We start from the raw sequence: 26,753 nt of genomic DNA, 5'->3' as shown, positions 1-26,753 counted from the left end.
ATATCATACCTTAGAGGCCTCAGCACAACTGTGCTAAGACCTGTGCAAACACAGCAAAGGAACTGTCCTGAAGAGCTACAGTATAAATCTAGGACTAGAAATTTTAGAGCAATTTGATAAAACAAACAGATGGCGGAGGAGAAGATAACAGTGAGGTGATTGCAGCAGTTGGCATTGAAGCACATTAGTGCCAGGAAACCTGACTCAGAGTACCTTTGTGAGGGTTTCCCATACCTCACCTCTCAACTTTCTGGATGAAAATACATCTTATTCAGTAAAAAGGCTCATATTTCTCCTAACTAGTTCAGTTTTTGAGAGCTTCTTTGGGACTGGAATTCAAGCTGGGTGTTTTTCTTAGATAGGATCTTAAATAACAAGGGCTGATGAGCCTGAAGGCAACTTCCACTGATGCTATTTTCCTTGGCATTGCAGGACTTAGCTGCTTGGCCTGGCAACTATGTTACAGAGGCCAGTTCCAGCATCCCCCAGAAAATCCAGTTAAAAAGCAATGAGAGCTTTTGGCCACCATGTTTATAACCGATTGCGATTAACTGATTCAGCAAATGATAAGAATAATGCAATTTAACAAATGTGTTGGCATGCGGGGATATCTCTGTGGGGTGTGCTGTTGTGGTTGTCCTTGTGAGTCGGAGCGTCTCTCCTGAACTTTTGTGACTGCCGTTTCAGAGCGTACCCCATAGGAGACTACCCTTGCAAGACCAAATCAGCTGCTGCCATTATGTTGATGATCATGAATAACCTGGATCCCTCGGTGGCTCAGGTAAGGTACAGCGAAAATAAGGAAGCTGGATTCATAGGGCAGCAGCAAATGTGCAAGTTACTTCCTGTGTGTGCTCTGACATAGAAACTGAAGAATGTAGGCGTATGGGTGAAACTAATCCTTGTGCAGATGATCCTTCTTCCATGGATTGAATAGGATTTTACTTGTTCATAGGCCTTTTGCCGGTTCTGTGCTCCGAGGTACATGCCAGTCCCTGTACCTGTAGGGCTGGCTGGTGTGTGTTAGCTGAGCAGCCCAATTTCGGTAGTGCCAAGGCAGCCTCCTTACAGAGCGATGTGCTAGAAAGGACGTTTCTGCGAGGCTAAGCCGGCAAGGGACTAATTGGTGATTCTATACTTTCTTGTGGTTATGTCTTGGTTCCTGAGGTTTGGGATCTTTTGTATTACGTTCTTTAGTTTCCTGCTGTGTGCAGTTGTTAGTCCTGCACAGTGGGTCCTGGTCCTCTCTCAGACCTCTGAGGTCTCCTACAACACCAACAAGGTTCACTCCAGCTCCCCCCATATACAGGAGGTTGGTCACTGTCTGTGAGACAGGCAGAGCTCAGCTCTAGTACATTGCTCCTACAACATATGTTAAAAAATTAGTGCTAATGCTTCCTGTATCTTTGAAAGCTCGTCCCTCAAGGACAGATTTGCCGGATGAGTAGAGGACCAAAGTCCATCCTTACAAGCACTACCCAGTGTAATGCGTGTTTTTCCAAATGGCAGGGGAGAGGCCATGCACCTATGCCTTGCTGGTCGTAGACTCTTCCAATGTAAATGCCAGTAGCAACCAAACTGTAAGCTCACTCAGTCCCTGTTTAAGGGATTTTATGGGGATGTCTGTCTGTTACAGAAACTGCAGTCCAGGAATCACTTTGTAGCGTTCTGCATCCAAGATACCATTGTAACAATAACAAACATCTCCTTTTGAAAAAGAATTTTTCTTTTTCTTTCTTAAATTATTGCCTTTATGATGGCATTTGCTGATTTCAAGAATCTAGAGTGTTGATGCAATAAGCTATAGAAAAGATTTATTACTGAGATTAGAAAAATAGCTTGGAGATAGGGTGAAATGTTTCACAAAAGTGTGTGCTTTATTGTTAAATTGTCTTCTGCAGTTTCCTCAGGAGCTTGTCACTTATGGAGGAAATGGGCAGGTCTTCAGCAACTGGGCGCAGGTAGGACATTGCTGCTTTTGCAACTTGATTCACGAAACCAGTTTCACCCTCCCCCACGCACGTTCTGCTTAGGCACTTTGTGATAATTCTTGGCAGTCGTTGTCTCAAAATACTCCCAAGCATCCTGTCTGGATGGAGGAATGCTCGGTTACGAACTGCATAGACAGGGAGAGCTTTATTTAGTAAAAAGAGTGCAGACAGCCCAACAGAAATATTAAACATAATACCATAAACATTGTAAGCATTGTTACACATAAACATTGTGATGTAAAAACCAGATTTTTGTCTTTCTCTGATAGATTTGTATGTGCCTGTGTATTTTGCACAGATAATTTAGAGTCAAAATGAATTCTAGGAAACAAAAAGGTGTATCTTTTGCTTGCTTGTTTCTGGTACTTTTGCAACATTTTTCACAAGAAATAGTGGAATAAAAAAAAGAAAAAAAGGTTTTGATTTAAGCAAGTGCAATCCTGAGTCATTTTCCAAGCAAATCAGATTAGCTGTAAATATTTACATGCTAGCTGGCCAGATCATAGTGCCCTTTACTGTCAGGCCTAGCAACGTTATCCCTGATCTCCTGAGGATAATGGCGGGATAAAAGCCTGTCAAAAATTAGAGCTGGGATGTTTAAGGTGTGGTTGTATAATCTCTGTTCTCCTTCTCTATCCAAAAATGGCAATAAACAAACTTGCTTTAATCCAGGTACTGCAAAATGCATGTGGGAAATATTTTCATGAGATCTTTACCATCAGCAACATATTTAGACTTACATTTTGTATGAGCTCAATTTATTCTCTCAAGAAAAAGGAATGTTCTGTGTCTGAATGCTCTACAGGTGTGTGGTGGCAGGAGGAACATTTAATGAACAACCGCCCTGAGTGTCTGCTGAAAGGCATAAATGTGGTTATTGTGAACACCAAAACCACATAATTCCTGCAGCCTCTGGTATGCCCCAAGGCCACAGAGTGGGGACAGGTGGAGATGTGGCATTGAGTTTTGCAGTGCAGAACAGAAACGGCACAGGTAGAAAGGTACATCACCCTGAAGGGCAGCATCGCTCCCGAATGCTGGGAAGATACTGGTTTCTGATTCTGGACCTTCTGATCCCGGACCATATTGTCACCAAAAAGGAGGGGCTGGTGGGTAATGTGAAGCTCAAGCCACTGCAGCGACTATGAAATGGTGCAGTTCAAGATCCTTAGGGCAGTGAGGAGGGTGCACAGCAAGCTCACTACCCTGGTCTTTAGGAGAGCGGATTTTGGCCTCTTCAGGCATCTGCTTGGTAGAGTACCATGGGATAAAGCCGTGTGGAGAAAGGGGCCCAAGAAAGCTGCTTAATATTCAAGGATAACCTCCTCTAAGCTCAGGAGTGATGCATCCCAACTTAGGATGTCAGACAAAAACACCAGGAGGCCTGCATGTACGAACAAGAAGCTCTTGGACAAACTCAAACGCAAAAAGGAAGCCTACAGAGGGTGGAAGCAAGGGCAAGTAGCCTGGGAGGAATACAGAGAAATTGTCTGAGCAGCCAGGGATCAGGCTAGGAAAGCTGAAGTTCAGATAGAATTAAATCTGGCCAGGGATGTCAAGGGCAACAAGAAAAGCTTCTACAGGTACATCAGTGACAACATAACAACATAAGAAGCACATGGACCTGTTGGAGCAAGTCCAGAGGAGAGCCATGAAGATGATCAGACCTCTCCTATGAGGAGACAGACTGAGAGAGTTGAAGTTGTTCAGCCCAGAGAAGAGAAGACTCTGGGGACACCTTATAGCAGCCTTCCAGTACCTAAAGGGGGCCTACAGGAAGGATGGGGAAGGACTCTTTATCAGGGAGTGCAGTGATAGGACAAGAGGTAATGGTTTTAAACTAAAAGAGGGTAGATTTAGATTAGATATTGGGAATAAATTCTTTACTGTGAGGGTGGTGAGGCACTGAAACAGGTTGCCAGAGAAGCTGTGGCTGCCCCATCCCTGGAGGGGTTCAAGGCCAGGCTGGATGGGGCTTGGAGCAACCTGGTCTGGTGGGAGGTGTCCCTGCCCAGGGCAGGGGGGTTGGAACGAGATGGTCTTTAAGGTCCCTTCCAACCTAAACCATTCTATGGTTCTGTAGCTTACACAAGCAGAAGCTGACTTAAGGAGCCAACTTCTGCCATAAAGGATCATGTATGCACCTTGTTGTGGCTTTACCTGAATCTGGCCTCTTGCTTATTAAAAAGTCCAAGCAAAACTAACACGTAAATGAAGGGGCAATTAGGGGAGAGGAATGGATTCCTCACTGTAGCATGGAACCTGGCTGTTCTTCCCAGTTTGACTATGATTTTTCATTTGTGGCTGAGAGAAAACTCAGTTTCCTAATCCAGTAAATAGTAGTTAAGTAGAAATCTTCGGCAGCTCTTGAGGCAAAACTGTTCTGACTTTAAAAAGAAAAGTACCACGGCACTGCACACCATTTCTTTGTTCTGTGCATTAATTAGTAAATGGCTGTTAACTGCATGAGTTTTGCAGCATTTCTGATGTGGGCAGTGCCAGCAGTTTATATAGCAGCCTGTATTGGACTGACGTGCCTTAGGCAGATGCTGGGCTACAAGGTGAAGTAGAAGCACTGCCAAAGTCAGAAATACTCTCTTTATCTCTTGTTCTCATCCAAGCCAGAGCTATGACCTGCAGTTTTTTCACAGCAGAACAAACAAAACCTTTTTGTTTTTGCTTACTTAGAGTAGGAATCACATGAATGATTTGGTTATGACAGAACATTTTGTTCTGTTTGTGGCTTGAAAACAACATGCTTTTTGGAAATCTGTCATTGCAAAGCTCCTAGTGAAAAAGTTCAGTTTGGTTTATATCATTCATGCAGACCTGTGCTTTTTTCTGAATAATTTTAAAAGAAAGAATTTTGTCCAGAGCTAACTTTACAAGCCTGCAGGCAACGGAACTGTTCTTTGAGCTAGGAAAGGCTTTTGCCTCCTTCTTCCCAGTTGTGCCTCTCAATGCAACAAGATCTAACTATCTTACAGCTTCTGGTTGTATTACAATGCTTTTCCTGGCCAGCTGAAGAGTTGAGAGTTCAGCTAATTACCTGTTCTGGAACCAGAATTTGATTATTCAACATTTTTCATGCAACAAAAATGTAAAAAGCAAGACAGTAACTCTAGTAACTCTTTCCTGCTCAACTTAACTTGCAGCTTGGAAATCTGCTGGGTTAGAATGGACTGGCTTCAAATCTGTACTGTTTTTAATTCAGATCAAAGACACAGAGAGGTTAAATGTCCATGACAACTGATATTGCTGTCTCTTTGATCGGCAGGTCCATTATTTTTTTCCCTCAAATCTTTCTCTGTGTCCCTCCAGAACTTCTAGTTTCAAGCTATTGTTGAATTCCAGTATTGCATGGGAAAGCTCCTCTCAGGCCTAGTTGTCACATACGAAAAGTCCTGTGGAATATAATGGGCTTTGTGATAGACAATGACATCTATCTATGAGTCAAATCTACAGCTTGGATGGACAAAGCCTATTTTTTTGGCATACATCAAGAGTATCTGTTGAGTTATGCAGACAAAGTTGACATGCATTTATTTATGTACTCCTGGGTGCCTCAAGGACTTTCTTCACTGTTGATAATGAAAGCTGAATTTTTTTCTTTGAGAAGAAAAAGTGTTTCATTTTTAAGCGCACATTGTAATATCAATTTCTTGAAATGATGACAAGCACCAGAAGATGCTGAATTATCCATTTCAGGTTAGGATCAACAACATGCATGGGTATTTTAATTGCTTTATAGGGAAAATTTTGCAGTTTGGCTTTAGAAAGATTGCCAGAAAAGTGCCAGATCCAAATGGTTAACCTCAAGATAAAATTAGAACAGCTTTGAAAATGAAGGATTTCTGGGGTTTGTACTGGAGAGTTGTTCTGGAACTTATTCAGACTGTTGCTATTTGGTGATTTATGTTTCCTGCTGAATGATGTCTCTTAATGGACTTTATTAAAAGCAAAAATGTGTCGAGAGCTCTGGCCGATATTCCGTATGCGAATATACCTCATTATCTCTATAGCTGTCTTCATACTCAAAGTTTAGCAGCTTCACAAAGAAACATAAATGTAAGATGGAAACGTGTTCCCTCACTTTCCTGGTTTTTCCTTTCAGTTCTGGTTGGTAATGCACTATTTGTCAGAGATGACTGAAGAGCAAACACTAGTAATGTACAGTGGACATCCTCTGGGACTCTTTCCCAGCCATAAGTATGCTCCTCGATTAATCATTACTAATGGCATGGTAGGTATTAGTATCTTGTTTTCTCTTTTTTTCTCCTCTTCTTTTTAGTTCTCAAGTGTTTGCTGAATTAAAATATTATTTATTCTACCTGAACTTACAAGAGCACACAGGAGAATCTGGGGTCCAAATTCTGCAGCATTTATTCCAGTACAGTCACTATCACCTCAAGGGTGCTGGTCTGCAGTGATGGAGGGAACAACCTTCTCCTTATTAGATGACATCTGTTCTAACTGAGCCTGAGCTGTGCATGTTCTTGACCAAAACAGTTCAGCTAGGCTCAGTTTGAAAGATTTAAAAGTCCTCAATAGGCAAACAGATGACTATGCATCAGATTGCTCGGATATCTGGACTGCTTTGCTTGGAAGAAAAGCTGGACAAGTGAACATATTGGTTCATTGCTGGTCTTCTGAGACATTCAATATGTGTTTCTCTGCAGGCTAGTCTTGTGGCTAGAGAACTGCTTTCCTTAAAACTTGTATGGCCTCAAGTTGTGCCAGGGGAGGTTTAGACGGGATATTAGGAAAAAATTTTTACACTGAAAGGGTTATTAAGCATTGGAACCGGCTGCCCAGGGAAGTGGTTGAGGCACCATCCCTTGAGGTATTTAAAAGGTGGGTAGACATAGTGCTTAGAGATATGGTTTAGTGCTGGTTTTTGTCAGAGTCAGGTTGATGGTTGCACTAGATGATCTGGAAGGTCCCTTCCAACCTCGGCAATTCTGTGATTCCATGACAGTCACGCTGCCAGAAAGACCAGGCATCTTTTTTCTAATACTAGAAAGCATGGACTAAACCACCTGAATTACTCTTCCTGTTTTTCGCTGCTTTCCTATGTGTGTGACATAGAGAAATGTAGGCTGTTAAAAAGGTCTGCTTACGTCTCTGATTTGCTTATCTGGGATTTCTTTTGATTGTTTTCTTAGGTTATTCCCAACTATTCTACCAGAGATGAATACGAGAAGATGTTTGCTTTGGGAGTAACAATGTAAGAAGATACCTCACTATTAAAGTAGATCAAATATTTAACTGAAATGTATTTCAGACATCAAGCAGTGGCTGGTTAAAATTTCTAATGCAGATGGATTTCAACTGTGCGGCGTAAAGTCCTAATGTTACAAAGCATTAATGCACGCTTAAGTGGAATTACTTAGGAGTTTGACTTATGTTCAGCCACACATATAAGGATGTAATTGAGGTCTGCTAGGAATTAGCATTAGGTTTATGTGTGGGACTTGGCTGAATTACGATCTGAAGCCTTAATCATAACGTACTTATAGCACTGGCTGGTTCCACTTTGCAGTGGTTGTTTTGCAATCTACAGAAAACACAAGTTATGAAACATTCCTTTGCGCTAAGGGAAAGCTTTGAAGGAGGAAGTTATCGGTTTTTATATTTTTTGAATGATTATTTACCTACTTTTATTGCTCATCTAGCTGATGAGCAGGACTATTATTCTGTTGTGTACGATGGAGAGAATAAATTAAAACCACTGGAGAGCTGAGTGTGTACAGATAAGGAAGCTGGAAGAACAGGTATGAATAGAGAATATCCTTTGCCACTTTGCTGGGAATTTCATAGGAATGTGGACAACCATTTTGAGCTAACAACTTCAAAGTGACAATGTGACTTAGAAGCGCAAGCTCCGCTGAAAACCAATGGCATAAAGATATGAACAATGTGAAAAGGAGTGTCCTTGTCTCCTAGTCCCTGTACTAAATGCCAGAACAATTTTACTCTCCGTGTTTTGATCCATGCATTTTTTAACTCAATTTTAAGAGCTAAATGATCTCTGAAAACATGTTGGTGTGTTGCTAATGAATAAACTCAATTAAGTTGTGAATTTGATAACAGCAGATCTTTAACAACAAATCAAAGCACAGACATTTTTTTTTCTGTTATACCAGAGACATACGTCGACATGTGCAGAATTCATTCCAGCCTGGGTAACGTGTGGTATAACTGTGTTCATTGCTATTGCTAGGTATGGTCAGATGACTGCAGGGAGCTACTGCTACATTGGGCCTCAGGGAATAGTCCATGGGACTGTGGTAAGAAACTGGGGAAAGGTCCATTTTTCCATACCTTTTGGAGGAAGGTATCTCCCACAGTGACTGGAGTGGACTGGATTGCTCTGAGAGGATATTCTGGCTATCAAAGAAATTCTCATTGCCCGCTCCTTAAAAAAATTAGTGTCCTTCCACTGTGTGGAAGGATGTCCATGGCATCTTATCCAGAACATAGACCTGAAGGAATCTGCAATCAAGGCCTCAATCTGAGCTCATATCTAGCTACAATAAGTGAAGTATGAATTGACCAGATGTGTTTAAAAACATTTTCTTAGCTTGTTTTCTTAGCTGTTTAGCTCAGCTCTCTTTTGCAGCCATCCTGAATGAGCCTCTATACCCCAAGAGCAGCATGTTGGGAACCACTGATTATTCTATTCTATCTCATGGTGAGAGAAATAAACCTAATCGGGACAGATGATTTCATAACATCACTTTGTAATATGTTTCCTTCTTAAAAGCTTAAAACAGTTTCATCACCCCAGTCACCCCTGAGTTTCAAGCTCTGTTTGCAAAAGGGACAGAAAATCTTTAATTTGTAGGGACTCTAGGAAAAATAGCTCCTGATGATAGCTATATTGTGCTGTGTGCAGCTGACAGTGCTCAATGCAGGCCGTCGCTACTTGAAGGCAGAAGACCTGTCCGGAAAGGTGTTTGTTACTTCTGGTCTCGGAGGGATGAGTGGGGCTCAAGCCAAGGCTGCAGTCATCGCTGGGTGCGTGGGGATCATTGCAGAGGTGAGAGCAATGCTGCTTTCATTTTGTCGTTCCTCCTTCCTGTGCTGAATCAGAACCCTCGTTCTCTTCATCTCAAGTAACCTGACAAGTCAAACTAAAAAAAAAAAACCACCAAAAAACCCTCTTTTCTAAGATCTGTCTGTCCTTTTCATTGCTGAGCATTTTTCACTGCTATTTCACCCTCTATTTGTTCACTCACTGCATCAGACTGTAAGGATACAGGCTGTACCTTCTTATGATTGCTTCACAAATAACGCAGAATGATGCTGTCAGATGAGCCCTTATCAGTGCCTGAGCTACCCTCATTTCATGTCTGAAAGGGTGCAACATCCACAGGTAATTCCCACGGGAACTGCAGCCTCTTAGTGCCAAAAAAGTCTATGTTAAAAAGATGCTAGTTACATTGTGATTGATCTTCAGTGCCTCTGGCACCCTTATCAGGTGCAATGGAAAGTACCTGTTAAAAATGTTGGTATGATTCACTCATCAAGGTGGGGACTAATGAAGCTGCTTGGTGTTGTGATTCTTTGAAGTCAATGGGATTTTGTAAAACTGGGTATTCTAAGGTTGGCTTGGGTATGAAGATGGTGAGGATAATCACAAGCACTTGTGAGAATGCCAGTTTCTAGACAACGAAGGTAAGTTCTGCTAAGGGGGAGAAGTTCCGTAGTTCCATTTTTCCCTGTTCCCTGAAGCTCACCCACAGCATATATTCTTTGTAGAGAGTCTTTCATCCTGATGTAATGTTTCTCTGTTCCAAATATATTAAAATAGCCCAGCACTTTCTCCCATAAACAAATAGAATCTAATAACCATCTGTGATTCAGGGACTGCTAATGTCCAAGCAATCAGTGTACTGTACCATAGGACCCACTGGACCCACAGATATCCTTGAGGTATCATATGTAATGCCGAACACTAACATCGTAATCTTGGTTAAGTATATGTGCCTGTGAGTTTTGAGTGAAATACACTTTCATATAAAAAAGTAACATTAGGTTCTCCTAATACCTGCATTTTCCAGCTATTATGCTTATCACAGGGTTCTGTTATGACAAATCGGGTGGAAGGATGGACTACAAAAACATTGCAACAATTTTTAACAGAAAATGTTGCTCTGCAGTTCTGTGAAAATGGTGGTGAATATCTTTAATGATATTGACTACTGGGAAACAATAAACATTTCCATGCATTTCTTTCCTCCCGACTACCTTTGAATTCAGTCCACTGGGGAAATGTCCTTGGTGGAGCAGACACAGGACAGACCAAAATGGACTGAGTTGGTTTTTTTTTGACTACCTGCAGTTGATGAGCTCTTGTTACTGCTCCAGCGGAAGAGAGATTTTGGAGAAGTAAACTCCAGTGGGAGTGACTGGAGTGGGAGTTTAGCCTTCTCAGCCAAAGTCATTTATAGAGAGAATTAGCTGGCAGACCTCTGCTGTGGGCATATTGCTATGATGAAAAGGGTAGGAATATTGCAGTCTGACCGACGGTAATTATAATTAAACTTCAAAACGTAATGGGTCAGACTGCCCACGTGGCACGCAGTAAATGTGACCTCCCTTGGCTAGCTCGGGTCTTATTCATGGAAGGTTAGAGTTTCATCTGCTTTACAATGATGGTGCAAGACTGTTTTTGTTAGCACATGAGTTTTGCATGTAATTGAGATCTCATCAATTACTCCCTGCAGATGAAACAAATTTATTGAATTTATTATTGAATAAATTGTCTTTATTCAGGCTTCTACTCTGTCACCATGATCTTTCAAATGCTAGAATACAAAAGAAAGATTCCAGTGAATGCGATTCACAGCAGTCCTTTGTCCTTTTCATCTCCACGGCTACAGATGATTTTGTTCAGGAGGCTGAATATCGCCTGGTTTTTATCTCCTGTGAGATGATCCTTGTCGGAAATGAGTCTCAGGAGCACATGTGGACAGCTATATATATGTACATATTATTTATTTAAGGAACTATTTATGCAAATGACATTGATGAATTGTGCAAGAGATGTCATTTTGTCAGCCAGGGCTTCTGAAGCTCAGACAGAAGGGATTAACGGTGCAAGTCTTTTACCTCTTCTGTTTGACGGGAAGCAGATTGTAATTTTATGAAATAATTGTGTGGAGGGCCAGCCTAGCTCCTCTGAGCTGCAGTAAGCTCTCTCAGGTTACACTGGAGGTGACATTAGCTCAGCGTTTGTGCAATTTTTTTAAACTACTGAGATGCTGATCAAAAAAAATAAGCATATTTTTGAAAGCGTGGTTCAAAGGAAGCTAGTTTTCTGGAGTATGCTAGTAAGTCTGTGAAAGACTAAGACTGTCAGAGAGGGGGCTGAAGTAAAGTATGTAGGATGTGGTAACAGATTTAAATAGATCTGATCTGTGTTATGCTGAGCTTTAAATGAACCAGATTCCTCTAATTCATACAGACCATTTACTATCTTTCCTCCTGTGCTGATTTAAATAATTCCCAAAGAAGCTGTTCCCTGTGGCACCTGACTTTATTGAATAGTTCCATTGGCAGTGACACTGATATTATCATAATCTGGGGTTTTGGAAGGATAGTCTTTATTACTGATGTACGAAATGATGGAAGGTTTCTCATGCTAAGAATAATTAGGAAAGAAAAGGTTTCCTGGTGTTCAAGCGACTCCTGAATACAGACCTTATTTCATTTACATATAAATACTTTGTTAATGAGAAATAATAGAATGAACGTGATGGGGGTGGATTATAAAGAAGTAAAAATGCTTTAATGAAATCCTAGAAGATACTCAGGATCTGTGTTCTTAGGCACACACACCACTGTGGGGGTTTAAATCCGTTGCTACTACAGAAAATTGGCTTGAATTAATTTTGCCACTTGCTTTATGCCACTGATAGCTCATTATAAAAGTATTAACGACGTGCAAGTTTATACACTGAACCATTAATATGGAATCTGTGCCAAAGCCTCCACAGTTTGTCTATCCATTTATGTTTTCATCCAGCTGTCTCCCATGCATATACACACTGACACAGAAGCTGAGCCCAGAAGAGAATATGGATTTGGGATTGGGCTTGTTTGGAGCTTCAAAGTTCAAACAAGAGGGAATTAAAGATGTAGTTTTGTTTTGATCCATTCCATTTTTCAGAGGCATTAGCCAGCTGGGACAAGAAAATGCTTTCCTCTTTTCTTTTCCATATTTGGTTGAGATTTTCAGCCAGCAAAGAACAAAAGTGAGGGTCAATTTTATTCGGCAAACCACTGCTTCACCCTGGGCAGTCTGGTAGAAATGTCTATCTGTGAGCTGATAAAAAAAAAAAAAAATCCTTAATTAAATAGAAATTTTATTTTCACAGAAAATAGCCAGATTTGAAAAATAAATTGAAAAAATCTTGGCTTCAGTTTTTTTCAATGTAATCATGGAAAGAAAACAATAAGAATAATTAAAATTGGCAGAAGAGTTAAGAATAATTAAAATTAGCAGAAGAGTATCTTGTACAATTTTAATGATAACTTTCAGTTTGTAAAATATTTTGGGAAGTGAGCAGTATCAAAAAGTATCAAAAAGTCTTTTTTTTTTTTTTTTTTTTTCCCCCTTGCTTCGAGCCTGGAATAAAAGACAAGAGAAAGTGTAAAAAAAAAAAAAAATCAGAGGTAAAAAATAAGTATTTGAACAATTATTCCATATTCTGAAGGCCAAGGCAGGGCTATTCCCTTTATCTATTTGCTACTCTTTCTTGCAGGCAAACTGGAAAACTAAAGGTAGAAGTGACTGGATAGAGAAAACGGGAGTTTTAAGATCTCTGCTATTTCTCTTAGGTTGATGAAGCAGCACTTTTGAAACGTCACAAGCAGGGATGGCTGATGGAAATCTCTAACAACCTGGACCATTGCATTGCTCGCCTTAGGTATGACTTGTAACGTAATTCGGTGGGTTTATCTCTGCTTCCTAATCCCCACTTCCCACCTTTCTGCGTTGTGCCATTTTAGTGTGCATATGGAAGGGGTTGAGAGACACCTTCTTATTCCAGGTCTGCTTTTGAATGTGAATCCGTCCTTCCAAATAGCAGCAGTCATTATTAGTGACCACCAATACTTACTGCAAGCCACTACCAATCCTTCATATCATTTATGTATGTTAAATGTGTCTTCGTTCAGTTTCATGAATATGCATAGAGCAATTACAAATAATGTTACACTTGCATCGCTCAAGCTTTCTGAAATCAGTGATTAACAATTGCATAAAGGTTGAAAGATCTGTTGCCCAGATGAGTGTTGGAAACTACGTGTAGACTTTTTTGCTGGGTTTGACTGTGATTTGTATGTTGCAAGATGGAATTACATGAGGTGCGTTTTCTTCAACCAATCTTTTTAATCTATTCTAGAGATGCCAGAAAGAATAAAATTGCTCTTAGTCTGGGTTACCATGGGAATGTGGTAGATCTATGGTAAGTATTATATATGGATAATGGATATATTAGTGCTCTTGCTTGTTAGTCAACCTGGAATTAGTTCTCAAATTTGGAAGAGAAAAGGCATTAAACCTAGTGCTGTGTTCATTATTCTAGATGCTTATGAAAAGCTGAATTGTCAAAAGAGGGGTCTTCATCCTGGAGTTCCAATTCCCAGTTTCTTCCCATGCACCTTCTCCTTTTCTTATGGAGCAATGAATTTCTTAGGGAAATAAGTTCCTAAAATTCTTCCTTAGACGAAGAATTTATCCCTTTCCTTCTAACCTCTTGCTAATTGGGTAGCAAGGAAATGTCTTTGACTTCAGTGAAGAATAGAAGTATTGAGGTATTGATTGAATAAAAATAATCAGATGATGCATAGAAATTCTGGCACTCTTGAGGCTTTATCCAATGGTAAATCTTGCTGTCACACCATATACCGAAGGCTGAGACTGACCAATAATACTGGTATGTCATACTGGTGTCTGACTTACCTATCAGCATTTCTGAACAGGTAAACGTGAAGTATAAAAGTTGCACCTAAACTTTCAGCGCCATCATTTCCCACCTCCTGACTGCTAAAACAAGGACTTAGCCTGCCAAGGGCATACCTTTACAAACAACATCTTGGGGTGGACGAAGCTCGCCTGAAAGAGGAGCTAGAATGTGAAATGACAGCTTCTGTTCAAACACTCCGTTGTCTTCCCCAGGGAGAGGCTGGTATACGAGTTGGACACAACAGGAGAGCTGCTAGTTGATCTGGGGTCCGACCAAACTTCGTGCCATAACCCGTTCAGTGGGGGATACTATCCCGTACAGCTTGGCTTTGAGGAAGCAAAGCAGCTCCTTTCCACCAATCCAGGGAAGTTCCGGACCCTGGTACAAGAGAGGTAAATATTTTGGAAATACATGTTTTTAACCTTTAAATTTATTTGCTCTGCAAGTGATCAGATCTTTGTCTTTCTTGCTAGAAGTTTCTGTTCTTTGATATTTCAGTAGAAATCTAGAGTAGAGCTACAGTACTAATAACTCCCAACTATCAGCTATCGCTTGGAATCTGTCAGACATCGCCTTTTAGGAATAGTCTCTAGTGTATAAGATCAGAGGTCTGAACACTGATGATCTATTTCACTTCTATAAATTCCTAAATTGCATTCGGTTTTAAAAATCTGGGACAATAAGTACAATTCCAAGTAGTCTACCAGTTGATTTAGCCTCACTGAATAGAGCATAAAAACCCAATGGGTTAGCCAGAAAGTCCAACCAGCCTACCATGCCTCCAGCTGTGGCCAGAAATGGTTCTTTAAGGAAGGATACGAGGAGGGGACAATCTTCCCCCATCACTGCTCCCAGCTTGCTGCAACTGTAACTAAGTTCTGGTTAGCATCTTGATTTCGGGGAGCTACTCCTGGTTGACAAATTTGCAAGGGAAGTTGCAACTGGACATTATAAAGAGAGCAATTTGGCATAACTTGTACATAAATAAAGAATTGTGGACCAGAGGCAGCAAGCTGTACTGTTGTTATCAACTGGTACTTTGGAGACTGTATGGCTCCTATTCTGGTTTTGTTCACCTTGAACATTCCTGCTGGAGACCTTTTTCCAGTAGATGGTAGAATACTGGCATATCATCTATTTGCCTTTGGATGAGGGACCTACAAGGACCTTTCCCGTTCCCCAATTCTGTATCATACTACTCTAAGACAAAGGTAACAGAAACATAAATTTTTGGGAGGGACTGATTTCTAACAAGCTAGCTATGACCTAAAAAAAAGGCAATTTTATTAGCAGGCGTTGATTTACCTCTCTAGAGTTCCAAGAGAGGTTACACCTATGCATGTACAACTCCATATGCAACTGTGCACTGAGATTAGAACTAGATAATATTAAGTGGAAATGGTATCACAGAGAGCAGCCCAGGGTATGCTCCACTACTGGAAACAAAGGGAAAATTCAGCTGTTTTGGCCAAGGGAGAGGCTAGAAGAGTGATGTTTAGCCTTTTTCAGTTTTTCTGTCTCTGCTTACTTTCTCTGTGAACTTCTTAAACCATTTTGCAGTTTTGTGTAGGCTGTTTTCTGTTACTACCTTCCAACCTCAGAGCTGGCTGCATTTCTTTGCCGAAAGACGCAACCCCTCTCTGCTAATTAATGAAGTTCCCTTAATGACTGTAAATCACTTCAAGATTTGGAGATAACACGTGCTACACAAACTGAAAGTATCTCAATTGATATCTTATGAGTTTATGTCTGAATTTCTATGGGGTCTTTCCATTCCATCTGTCTCCCCTACTCCCTTTAGTGAGTTCATGATATTATTCTTTTTGATATTTTATCAATCTCAAAAATAACTTTTTCCTTCTTTATTTCAGTCTGAAGAGACAAGTGGCTGCTATTAACAGACTAGCTGATAAGGGCATGTTTTTTTGGGATTACGGCAATGCTTTTCTCTTGGAAGCTCAAAGGGCTGGTGAGTAGATCCTGGAGTTGTTAGATGGAAACAAGGATAATTCTGCGTGCGTCTTCGCAGCTGTATATTTTGGTAGGATAGGGTTGGCTGCTGCGTTATGTTAACTCTTTAGTCTCTCTCTTTCTCTCGTTCTCTGAGACCCCTGAACTGCTATGTGGCTGAGGCAGAGCCTTCATGGGAACCCAGTTGCAGTCTGCTTTTACATTTTACATAGTTTTTCTTCATCAAGTCACGGACTATTAAAATTCTTTTACAGGTGCTGATGTTGAGAAAAAAGGAGCCAATAAAACAGAATTTCGATATCCTTCCTATGTTCAGCACATCATGGGGTATGTTGAGAGTTTGGAATAAAGCAGTCAGGTGCCTTTGACTCCCTGTGTTTAGGGGCAGAGTAATACAGAGATTCCACTTGTTGCAAATCTTGCTGCGTACTATAAATGATGAAAAGGAGTCAACAGCAGCAGTAGGAAAATTGAGCTCACAGGTGTTACGCCAGAGTTGTTCGTATTTTTTTCCACTCTGGAGTAATGCCCAGCTTGGTTTAGGAAGATAACCTGATGGCTGTAAGCATCATGCTCATGTTTTCTATTGGCTTCCTTAGGGTTACTACTTGCATTTTCCTGTGCACAGGGGAAAAGAAGAGCCAGACCTGGAGGGATGTGTTGTATGTGTTTAACATAAGTAAACTCTGACAGCAGAGGTTTTGATAATATTTTGTCCTGAAAGGCATGGCATGTCTTGATAATTCGGTGTAAAACTTTATCCTTTTTAGAGTTAAAAGGTCTTATGAAAGCAGACAACAGATGCGTGAACAGTAAGCTAAAACATTGCCAAATCAAAACTCTTCACTCCTTTACATGAATAGCAGCATTTTCTCTTTTGTTGCATCAATTTTCCTTAAGCAGTTCTACTCAAGAGAATAGCCCAAGTCACAACCTCGAACTGTAAATACATGCAACTTCACTTCTAGGTGCTAAAAATGAAGAGCTTCTCTCTTCAGAGCAGTAGAGCTCAACTCCAAACCATCAAAGCCTATGTCTACATTGAAGTTAAAAGCACATCTGAAATAGGACACTCTTCTACCCACATTGGTGACTACCTCCTACCCAAGCTGTGCATACTGCTTGTAGAAAAAGCTGAGCTCAGGAGATCTGTTGTGGGTCTGGGTTTATAACACCTTTTGTCTCTGACTCACGCTTAACTTGCCTGTACCATGTGAATAAGAGCTTGAGCATAGGGTAAGGCACCAACCAGATTAGATCTCTTCTTCTGGAACTCAGCTGAAGCGCGCCTTACTATTGTGTGTAAGCAATGTGGACAGCAAATGAGTCTGGACTAAAGCACTTGTTCAGAACCTACGCTTGTCTGATAGTGTAGGTGTACTCAGAGTTAGCCTGGGTTAAGGACAAAAAGACCAGGAAGCAGGGAGAGTGTATTTAATGGAAAAAAAAGAAAAATTGCAATTCATCTGATGATGCATCTGTTTGATTGAACTGACCAATGTTTCTATCAGAATTCTAGCCTGACTGTATTCTTATACACCAGTCAATGGCTGTGTGAAACAGCACTGTTTAATTTCTCAATTAATGGTCCTTGATGCTTCTGTTTAGATTAGTTCATTGAAAATGTTTCAAATTCTTCCGTCTCCAGCTAATGAAAGAAAAGCACTGCTAGCAGCCAGGATAAATAAGGAAAGAATTTCAACTATCTCTTAATGAAACATGTTTTCTTCCCAGGGACATTTTTTCCCTGGGATTTGGGCCATTCCGCTGGGTTTGTACCTCAGGTGACCCACAAGATCTTGCTACCACTGACTCAATTGCCATGTCTGTGCTGGAAGACTCTATACGTCAGGGAGGTAAGACACCATCCCATGGCCCCGTCACTGGGGGTGCTTTTGGGTAGAAAAGGAAACTGAGACTTGTGAAATGCGTGTTAGCTTTTGGCTGAAACCATAGAAAGCAGTCTCTTGCCTGTTCCATGTGGGCAGGAAATCTTGCTGTTCTCCAAACTCCTGTAAGGAGTGTAACCAGTATGTAAAATGTAAAAACACCATGTAAAGAGGTTACTGATCCCAAAGCTATTGTTGTGATTTTGGCTAAGAGCCTTTCTTTTCGTTTGCTACAGATTTCCCTGCAATTTGTCACCTTGACACTTCAAGGTAAACACTATCTTTCATCGACAGGTCTCCAAGAGTTTTTTAAAGGAGTCAAATTGCTTTGCCCCATCTCGCAGGGGAATGAGGCATGGGAATCTCGGGAGGTTTTTGAGAGGCTAGCTAGCAGATTGGTGGCAGGAAACTCAGGTTTCATGGGTGTGGTGCTCCATCCAGTGTCATTTATTTGTGATTACAATTTTGAGGTCTGTCGTTTTTGTCATTTGTTAATAAATTGACAGCTGCTTCTGCTTGCTGGTGGAACCAATCTGGAATACCTGCATGGCTCTGTATGCTACTCTAGTATCTAGGAGTTAACACTGCCATTCACTCTTCCCTATCCCTGAAAGTGGGCTATTACTGTTATCCCCTGCTTATGAATGGGAACTGAGACAAAGCTAATTTTGTGTCAGCAAAGATGAATCCTGATCTCCCAGGCTGCACTGGAAGGCCCGACTATTTTCCCTTTGTCCACTTTTACAGTAACTGGACATCAGACTCAAAGACTTAAGTGTTGTCGTCCCCTAGCACTGAAGTCCTCAGCTCTTCCATTTCCAGAGAGTGGAGCTTTACACTTCTCAGAATCAAAGAAGGGATCAGAAGGAAATGGATCAAAAATCCAGAACATATTTTAAGTAGAGGAGAGCATAATGTTTTTATCTGATAATATTGAAATATTTTTTGCTTCTTTTGTGCAAGACATCATTGAAATATGAATAGAAGTGTGAAAATTTTGGATGTTCTGGAACAGTTAGTATTGCAAGGATCTAGGGTGGTATTTCTGAAAAGGTTATACCACATTCAGATATGTCTCTCATTTGAAACAAAGCTACTGTTGTCTTCCTATAATGTAAGGCTGGTGTCCAGCCTCCTCTTCCTCCCAAGAGTTGAATTATTGATAGAGTGGGTCTGACCCTTGCAAGGTCCTTAGTTCTGTCTAGTCTCCTAAACTTTCCTTAGGAGTCATCTTCAAGAAACAGCACAGGAGCATGAGTTGTTTTTAATGCAACGGACCAGAAGTGCCTACCCTGTTCTATGCATATTGAAACTTTCACGTTTTTAAACCTGGTCCATCGACTTAATTTAAGGGAGGATGAAATTCAGTCCCGTAGTTGCTGGATCTATCTTCAAGTTTGCAGTAATTTTTCTGCCGTGTACTGCAATATCCAGTCATCTTCTCTCAAGATTGGACTGATGCATGGCCTTTTGGATGGTTTGCATTGCAAGACTAGGAAATGAATCAGTTACTGCGTGTACAATGATATGTGGGTGTTTATATACATGGCAATGTAAAGCTGGGGAGAAGGGTCTCTTCCACAAACAAAAAGCATCGGACTCTTGCATTTATATTCTTAATTTAAATGGAAAAATGACTTTTGAAAAATCCCAACAGGTGAAAAAAGGCTTCAGGCAAAGCTATTATTGGATTTGCTGTTGTCTTTGGCAGGACTATGGGAATAGGACTTCAAAGAGAAATGAAAACAGAATTTGGCCAGGAAATAAACAGCCATTCATGGATTCATGTTCTTCAGTATTCCACTTGCTGTCCACTTCCTATGGGACCTGGATATCCTCACACATATATACAGGGTCTGGATATCCTCACACATATATACATCTAAAGTATGAATCTACCTTTGAATTTTATAACAAACTCTGTTATGAAGGCTGAGTAAAAACTCCACCGAGCTCAAGTCTGCTGCATTCCAAGTCTAAACTTTTGACCTGGTCTTGAGTCCAATCTTAACTATTCTTCTCCTTTTGTGGAGATGAATTTTTGCACTTAAACCTCACAAATTGTGAAAAAGTCCTGTGTAGTTTTGTTATCTGCTTCCACTCCTAAGGTGCCCAAGCTTCTAAGTTAGCCTTTGCAGGAGAGATGCAGCACTGATGACTGGAGCGTAACTTGGATTTATGACCTCTGTGGTAGTTTGAAGGCTGAGCTGATGCATGACAACAATACAGATCTCCCAAGAGCAAGGGGAGCTGAACTCTGTGTTGACGAGGACTATTCCTCTGAGTACAGAATGCTTTCTACTGTCTTTTAAGCCCTAAATAAGTACAAAGGCCTATGAAATGCCAGAAGGAACAGAGTAGCTTGCCTGACTTCAAAACATATTCCTGTTGGGGTGGGGAGGTGGAGGCAGCAGTTTGAGGCAAATGAGATGCGTGGAGCTACAGGTCTTTCTAGAAAGAGCTGTGAGATATTTTTCAACTGCAGAAAGTAAGACTAAATAAAAGGGAGGATTCTTCAGGGATAACTGATGAAATCCAACTTTGGAGACACCACACTTTGGGACACAGAATATGACTGTTTATTGGAGCTGGCTGGGAGGGACAGATGTGCTGTGTTGAGATACGTCCTTGTAGCCAGTATTCTCATCTGGCATCTCTTCTGGATATGTTCTATAGAATTAACAGACAGTAAGATCTTATTAAGTCTGTGCACTGTGAAGTATAAAATATGGTAAGTACTCTCTGAGACAGCTTATAAAAGCGACAGAAAGGAACTCGTTCTCTGGTATTCTAGAGTAACTCCTATAAACTCTCATTAGGTATCTATAAGAACCTAAGTGAATAGTACCCATTACCTTCTAGAAGATTCCTTAAAGCTTATAAATGGCGGCACAATCCTACTAGGACAGCACTAGCAGATGTTTCATCTTTCACTCCCTGCAAAGTTAAGAGCTGACATGTTAATCTTCATTGCAGAGTTTAGAAGCCATCACTTGGAGCCAACCCCTAAAGCACTGACAGCTCTTTTTAGGACCATTAAAAGTCTCTGTGTGGAAGGCCTGTCCCTGCAGGAATGAGCATATTTTACATTTCCTTTTAACAATGTGTTTAGCCTGGGTTAAATATGAGTACCTTGCCTTTTCCTCTTTCCTTTTTCTAGTTTTACCATGCATATCTGCTGACATATTGCCTAGTGGAAAGACAGTAGTCTAAACACTCTTCTCAGTTACCAGGGACCACTTCAAGTTAGCGGTGTGCAGTTTCTCTAGTTTGACTGACTTCCAAGCATAAGTTGTATGTACATTATAATTTGACTTGAAAATGGGTGAGAATTGGAAAGTGATGGGGAACATGCTATCTTGGCATCTGCAGGAATGATTATAACTCGAAGCTCTGATGCATGAGCAAGTCACTGTGGCGTAGCATGCTGCCACGTGCCAGCTGGGCCCCGGTCACTGACAGTATCTCTCAGGACAAGGTAATGTGATGTAGCTTAGCCCCCAGAGAAAGAGCCTACAGGCAGTAACTTCTTCAGCCTCTGCAACCTCATCTGAGCTCACACGCAGCCTGCGTGGAAAGGCCTAACTGTAAATGCCCCCAAAATTAAGACAGACAATGCTTCTGACCCATTCCATACCCCGTCTTCCTTTTATTACTCATTTGCTGCAGATGGTGCCATGACTTTGGAGGCAGCTGATTGTACTGAGCTCACCATGTATCTGACAGATACATGCCGTATTTCTCTTGTCTTTCACTTCAAATGTCTTTATTCTTAACTCCTCTTAGGTTTGGCTCTTTGAGGTGGAATGGCATAGACATAAATGAGAAGAGAAGCTGGAGAACGTAAAACCACTATATATAATTTTCTTCTTAAATAACAACATATATATCTAAACAAGGTGGAAGGTGGTTTTACACATAAAATAGCTACTCCATAAATAGTTTTCCTGTGCAGTTTGTGCTCTGTGGCAACGCAAGGCAACATGCCTCAGTTCATAGAGTAAGAGACCTCAGTGTTGTCTTGGGATAAAAACATTCACGTGGGCCATTTAGTACAGAGCAACTGCTCTGCTATAAATCTATATCCCAGCATTGGTGTAACAGCCTCAAGTATGTATTGCCAGCTGCTTCTGAGAATTTCTGCTGGCTGACTCAAAGGAATTATTTACTACCTGATGCAAGACGGGACTGTAGTACCCACTGTCACAGAGTTTGCTAAAGCTACTAATTTAGCAGATGCTCAGAAAGGGATCGGGCATTTAGTAGGCATCAAGCCAGGTGACCAACTATGAACCCATATTTCGAGGTTTAATTTAGTTTGCGAAAAATCTGAACGGGAGTTCCAGCTGTCTCCTGGGTGACATCTCCTACCTTTCTCTAAATATATGGTACCAGTTACTGCATCAGCTGCACAGAAGACTCTATATATCATTTCCTATATGCATGCTTGTATCTGAGAGTAGAATTTGACTTCCTAGTGCTGTCAGATGAATTAAATTAAATTTAGAGCATATTGCATTCATTTTCAAAACCTCTTTTCTTTTCTTACTTTCTCTTGCAAGTGAGCACATCTGTGAAGCAGCAGTACCATGACAACATCCGCTGGATTCGGGAAGCTGGAAGGCACAGCTTGGTAAGTGCACAACCTCCTTCAGCACGTGTGACTGCTCCTGGTTCAGAACGCAGTTTGGGAATGCTGGAGTGAAAAGCAGAAATGGGCGTGACTGAAAACGCTGTCTGTAACTCGCAGGGCTGAGAACTTAAACATCTCTCCACAGCAGCGTTTTAGGGTGAGCTGAAGTAGTTCTTTCCCTTCTCTTCCTCATCTTGAAATGCTCGAATAATCCATTGACTCCAGTCTTATATCTGGAGTCAATGATTCACCCTACAGCTCATTTGTAGCTACCTTTCATGCAGAGCACTATTCAAAATGTCCTTCTAGGCGTTGTTTTGGCCCAGCTTCTTCATGCCTGCAGTTTCCAGGACCGTTTTTAGACCAGGTGATGAGGCCAAAGAACTGCCGCCCTTTTGCACTGTGGGAAGCAGGATGCCAGTGAAGCATCCTTTGTTTTTCTTTTAGGGCAGGCTCTCGCTGTGAAGATAACCGGTAACACTGCCGGGCTCACATGTGCTCTCCTCATCTGGAAGCCAGATTGGTCTGTGGGGTAGAAGCTGGAGAGGAGCATAGCTGTGCAGCACAGATGTTCTTTGCCATTCCTTGCCATTCTGTATTTCTCTTCCCTTCCAGCCCACCATCGCCAGCTCCAAACCTCCGCTTCTCTGCTGTTGATAAGGGATTTGTTGATAGAGGGATTATAGCCTACCAATCAGGCTGATTTAAAAAGTGGGATTTATTGGACAGTAGCAGCTGAATACAGAAATAAATCTCACTGATTGTGTGAGGGGAGATAAAACTCAGTTCAAAGGGGGACTTTAATTTCTTTTTTTTCTGGAAACTGGATGTTGACGAAGAAATAATCTTCACTTTCTCCTACAGAAGGGGTCAATCCTGTGACTCCGTTTGTCTGGGGCCTGAAGATAAGCCACTTGCACAGAGAACCTCATCGCTCTGGCATTTTTATTTTCCAGGTTGTTGGCTCTCAAGCTAGAATCTTATATTCCGATCAGAGAGGTCGTGTGTCTATAGCTGTGGCTATTAATCGAGCGATTTCCGAAGGAAGGATTAAGGTTTGTCTTTTTTGTCTTGATATGGACCGGTAATTGTGTTTGGTATCTGGGACTGGCGTGGCAGGTGGGAAAGGAGAAAGTTTCAACCAGTGAGAGGAGAAGTGCCTGCCATTTACATGGGACCAGTGTTCTGTTAGCATGAATTAGAGCTCAGTCCTCCTCTCTGCCTGTTACCAGTATTGCGCTACATAATAGAAACTCTCTGTTTAGAAACTCTCTGAAATATGCTACCTTTTATTTCAGGTTGGGAATCTACCTTATTTTCTATTTGGGAATCTAAAAGCACAATGTATCCTGCTGTGATTTGCTGAAAACGCAGGACAGGGAGTGTAACTCCTCCGCAGCGCCCCAAACATTCAGTGTACAAGAGACTGTGCCACTGCCCAGTGCTTCTTGCCCTCTGTCCCTCATGTTCACCCATATTAAGGCTACAGCCAGCTCTGCAATCAATTTTCATTTGCGTTGCGTGTGTGAATGAAGGAAATCATTAGGCTTGATGCTGCCAATCTAGTGTGCAATATCTTGATCATCTGAATAAAACCCCACTGTAAAAGTACATACTGTGGGCAAGACTGTATAGGGATTTTCTAAGTTCTTCATGAGTATTGTAGGTAGATGTACAATGTGACATCCTGGGGGACCAAAATCCTGAAGGTACCACTCAGTAAATATAGCCATTACTTGCTGTGTGTACTGCAGCATTAGACCAAGATGTGTTCACTCATTCATCTCCATCTCTTCTATAGCTGAATTACAATTACCCTTTTTAGAGCGGCAAACTCAAGTAAAACTTAGAATGGATTCTAGCTAGAAAAGATCTGATTTTTGTTACTCAGAAAATGTTTGTTAAAATATTTCAAATGCTGTTGACCTTCTCGGGATTCAAAATGAACGTCACTGCAAGCTAGTCTCACAAAATAAACCTGAGCAGACAGAGCACTCCCGTGGAGCTATGACTGACGAGGTCACACTCCCAGGCCCTTTAGACTTTGTTGCGTCCCTCTTTTTTCGTTTCTGCAAATCTCCGTTCCCCTCTCGCAAGCTGCGTGCTCCTGTCTATTTTCAATGACTTTCTAATTCACTGCCAGCATAAACCAGAGCCAGCCAATTCCAGACCGCACCACGCCAAGAATGAGTTACTCTCATGTAAACGCTGTGCGTGGCAAATGCTAATGAAGGCCTGCAAGCTGGTCTAGATTCATATTGTCAGCTAAATTCCAGACCAAGAAAGGACTCGTTTGAGCTATGTGAAATCACTGATTTTCATTGTTAACTTAGTTTCAGTCTCGAAGTCTTCCAAAATAATGAACAAGTGTAAAATTTCTTACTGTTAGTTTTCATTTTCAACAGCAAATAAGAACTATTTTTGAATGAAGATTTTTGCACACTGAAATGTCTTTGAAATTTCAGCAAAGAAATGCTCAGGTGAAATAGCCATACTGCTTCCCCTCCTCTGCCTGCCCTCCTTTGAGGATGCCATTGGCATAAAAACAAGCTCTTGTTCTTAGTTATGAAAGGATGGTGGCTTTCATGAACAGTATGTGAACAAGTGTTTTATAATAATTAATAGCAGGCAGAGAATGTGTTTCAGGGGGTTTAGGAGAAGGAACAAAGCTGGGGTTTGAAATGACAGACGTGAATTCAGCAAGTCATGATCCTTGGTAGCATTGACAGTCCGTGAATGATTCCATGTTCTTGTCCTTGGCTTTTTGCAGGCTCCAGTCGTCCTCAGCAGAGATCACCATGATGTGAGTGGGACCGACAGTCCTTACAGAGAAACGTCAAACATTTACGATGGATCAGCCTTTTGTGCAGGTCAGTAGAGCAGCTGAGGCTTGTCTGTCTGGGCAAACCAGGAAATTGCTTTAAAAGAAAAATCGGGTTTTTATGCAACACTTAAAAATGTTTTTGTTTAACCCCTTAATCCCAATTAATCAGACTTCCTGAGAAACTTTGTGGGATTTAATAGTGATACAGACATGAATGTGGAGCTAATTAAATAGGAGAGATCCAGAACAATGCTGAAAATTCAATGAAGATGCACCAGATTTACCTGAATGTAAATGGAGAGCAGTCTATCTCAGGACTGTATCTTCTGTTTGATTTTAATTTTGCACCTCGCTATTTCAAGGAGCTGATCTGAGCAGAATTACAGCTGTATTTCCTTGGGATCCACAAAATCAAAATCAGGTCTATGATGGCATTTTGCTTAAAGCAAAAAGATTCACAGCTGTGTTCATTTCATTGCCTGACAGTCTGGAGTTTCTGAAAGGAACTTTTCTGGTCATAAAGGAACATACTTTGATAGTAAAAGCATAAGAATGGAAGTCAGGCGTTCTGGATTAAACTCCAAGCCTTGTTGCTCACTTACAGTGTGACTGTGGGCAAATCATGTAGGTTTGCTGTACAAAAGGAGCCTTTAATTCTGTACACCTGACCTGAGCTAGCCAGACTCTGCTTTTAAGTTTGTGAAATATTAGAAAAATAAACCCAAGAAATATCAGATTGGAGACCTGAAAAAATGTGTGAAGCACTAAGCAATTTGTAACCTAAATCTTCCTCAATTTTCCATCCATAAAGTGGAAATTATGATAACAGCTTTTGCCCAGTAGCGTTTCCGCATGTCACGAACTGACAGTCACAAAGTGGCTTGAGACTGGAGGAGACAAGCTGCTGTAGAGGGAGAAATTATGATAGAGATAGCCGAGCATATTGAATTACTTCCATTATGGGAATTCATAATGGCTCAATTTTAAGGAGGAAAGTTCCCTGCTATCTTAACTGGATTTCCTGATGAAATGAGGCTTTTAGCTGTGTCTACCAGCCCCACTTCAACACTTTTTGAGTACGTTGGCTAGTTCTAATAGGCCAGATGGATCGATGCCTCAAATAATGTTTGGTTCTGACAAGCTGTGAGAAAATGGCGCAGCTGTGCAGAGAAGAGCAATCCAAAGCAAAGTCTCCACCAAAGGGCTTAGCAATGTAAGGAAACCCCAGGCAGTGCCCTCAGAAGAGGGCAATAGAAATAAGGCTTGCTAAAACCCCATTGCTCATCATGTTAGGTGTTTTTCTTTGCCTTTTGTGATTTACATGAACCATTTGCCTTCTCCAAGGGCTTATGTAAAGCTGTTGACCACTGATTTCACTGGTCTTTGAAACCAGGCCTAACCCTGTTTTACCAGATGACCCTCTGGAGGTAATAAAAGGACATCTTAGGTCTTCCCCTCTCCCTTCTT

At 41.2% G+C, this 26,753-nt stretch overlaps 1 protein-coding gene across 3 annotated transcripts in view; it reads left to right on the top strand.

Moving 5' to 3' along the window:
• UROC1 (urocanate hydratase 1) overlaps window positions 1-26,753 on the top strand; it is a 46,121-nt gene that overhangs the window by 9,937 nt on the left and 9,431 nt on the right. For all 3 annotated transcript variants that reach the window (XR_012589412.1, XM_074603359.1, XM_074603360.1), the window contains 15 exons: window positions 688-781; window positions 1,902-1,961; window positions 6,106-6,234; window positions 7,157-7,218; window positions 8,215-8,281; window positions 8,890-9,033; window positions 12,840-12,928; window positions 13,406-13,468; window positions 14,182-14,361; window positions 15,841-15,938; window positions 16,195-16,267; window positions 17,675-17,796; window positions 22,392-22,462; window positions 23,419-23,517; window positions 25,233-25,332. Coding sequence is in view for 2 of the 3 variants with exons in the window: in XM_074603359.1 (XP_074459460.1) it covers window positions 688-781; window positions 1,902-1,961; window positions 6,106-6,234; window positions 7,157-7,218; window positions 8,215-8,281; window positions 8,890-9,033; window positions 12,840-12,928; window positions 13,406-13,468; window positions 14,182-14,361; window positions 15,841-15,938; window positions 16,195-16,267; window positions 17,675-17,796; window positions 22,392-22,462; window positions 23,419-23,517; window positions 25,233-25,332 (1,451 nt within the window). In the remaining variant the exon portion in view is untranslated. The remainder of the gene's footprint in view (window positions 1-687; window positions 782-1,901; window positions 1,962-6,105; window positions 6,235-7,156; window positions 7,219-8,214; window positions 8,282-8,889; window positions 9,034-12,839; window positions 12,929-13,405; window positions 13,469-14,181; window positions 14,362-15,840; window positions 15,939-16,194; window positions 16,268-17,674; window positions 17,797-22,391; window positions 22,463-23,418; window positions 23,518-25,232; window positions 25,333-26,753) is intronic.

The sequence above is a fragment of the Larus michahellis genome, chromosome 10 (genome assembly GCF_964199755.1).
Source record: "Larus michahellis chromosome 10, bLarMic1.1, whole genome shotgun sequence".
NCBI classification, from domain to species: Eukaryota; Metazoa; Chordata; class Aves; order Charadriiformes; family Laridae; genus Larus; species Larus michahellis.
The sequence above is the reverse complement of the archived record's forward strand: the minus strand, read 5'-3'. Positions and strand labels throughout refer to the sequence as shown.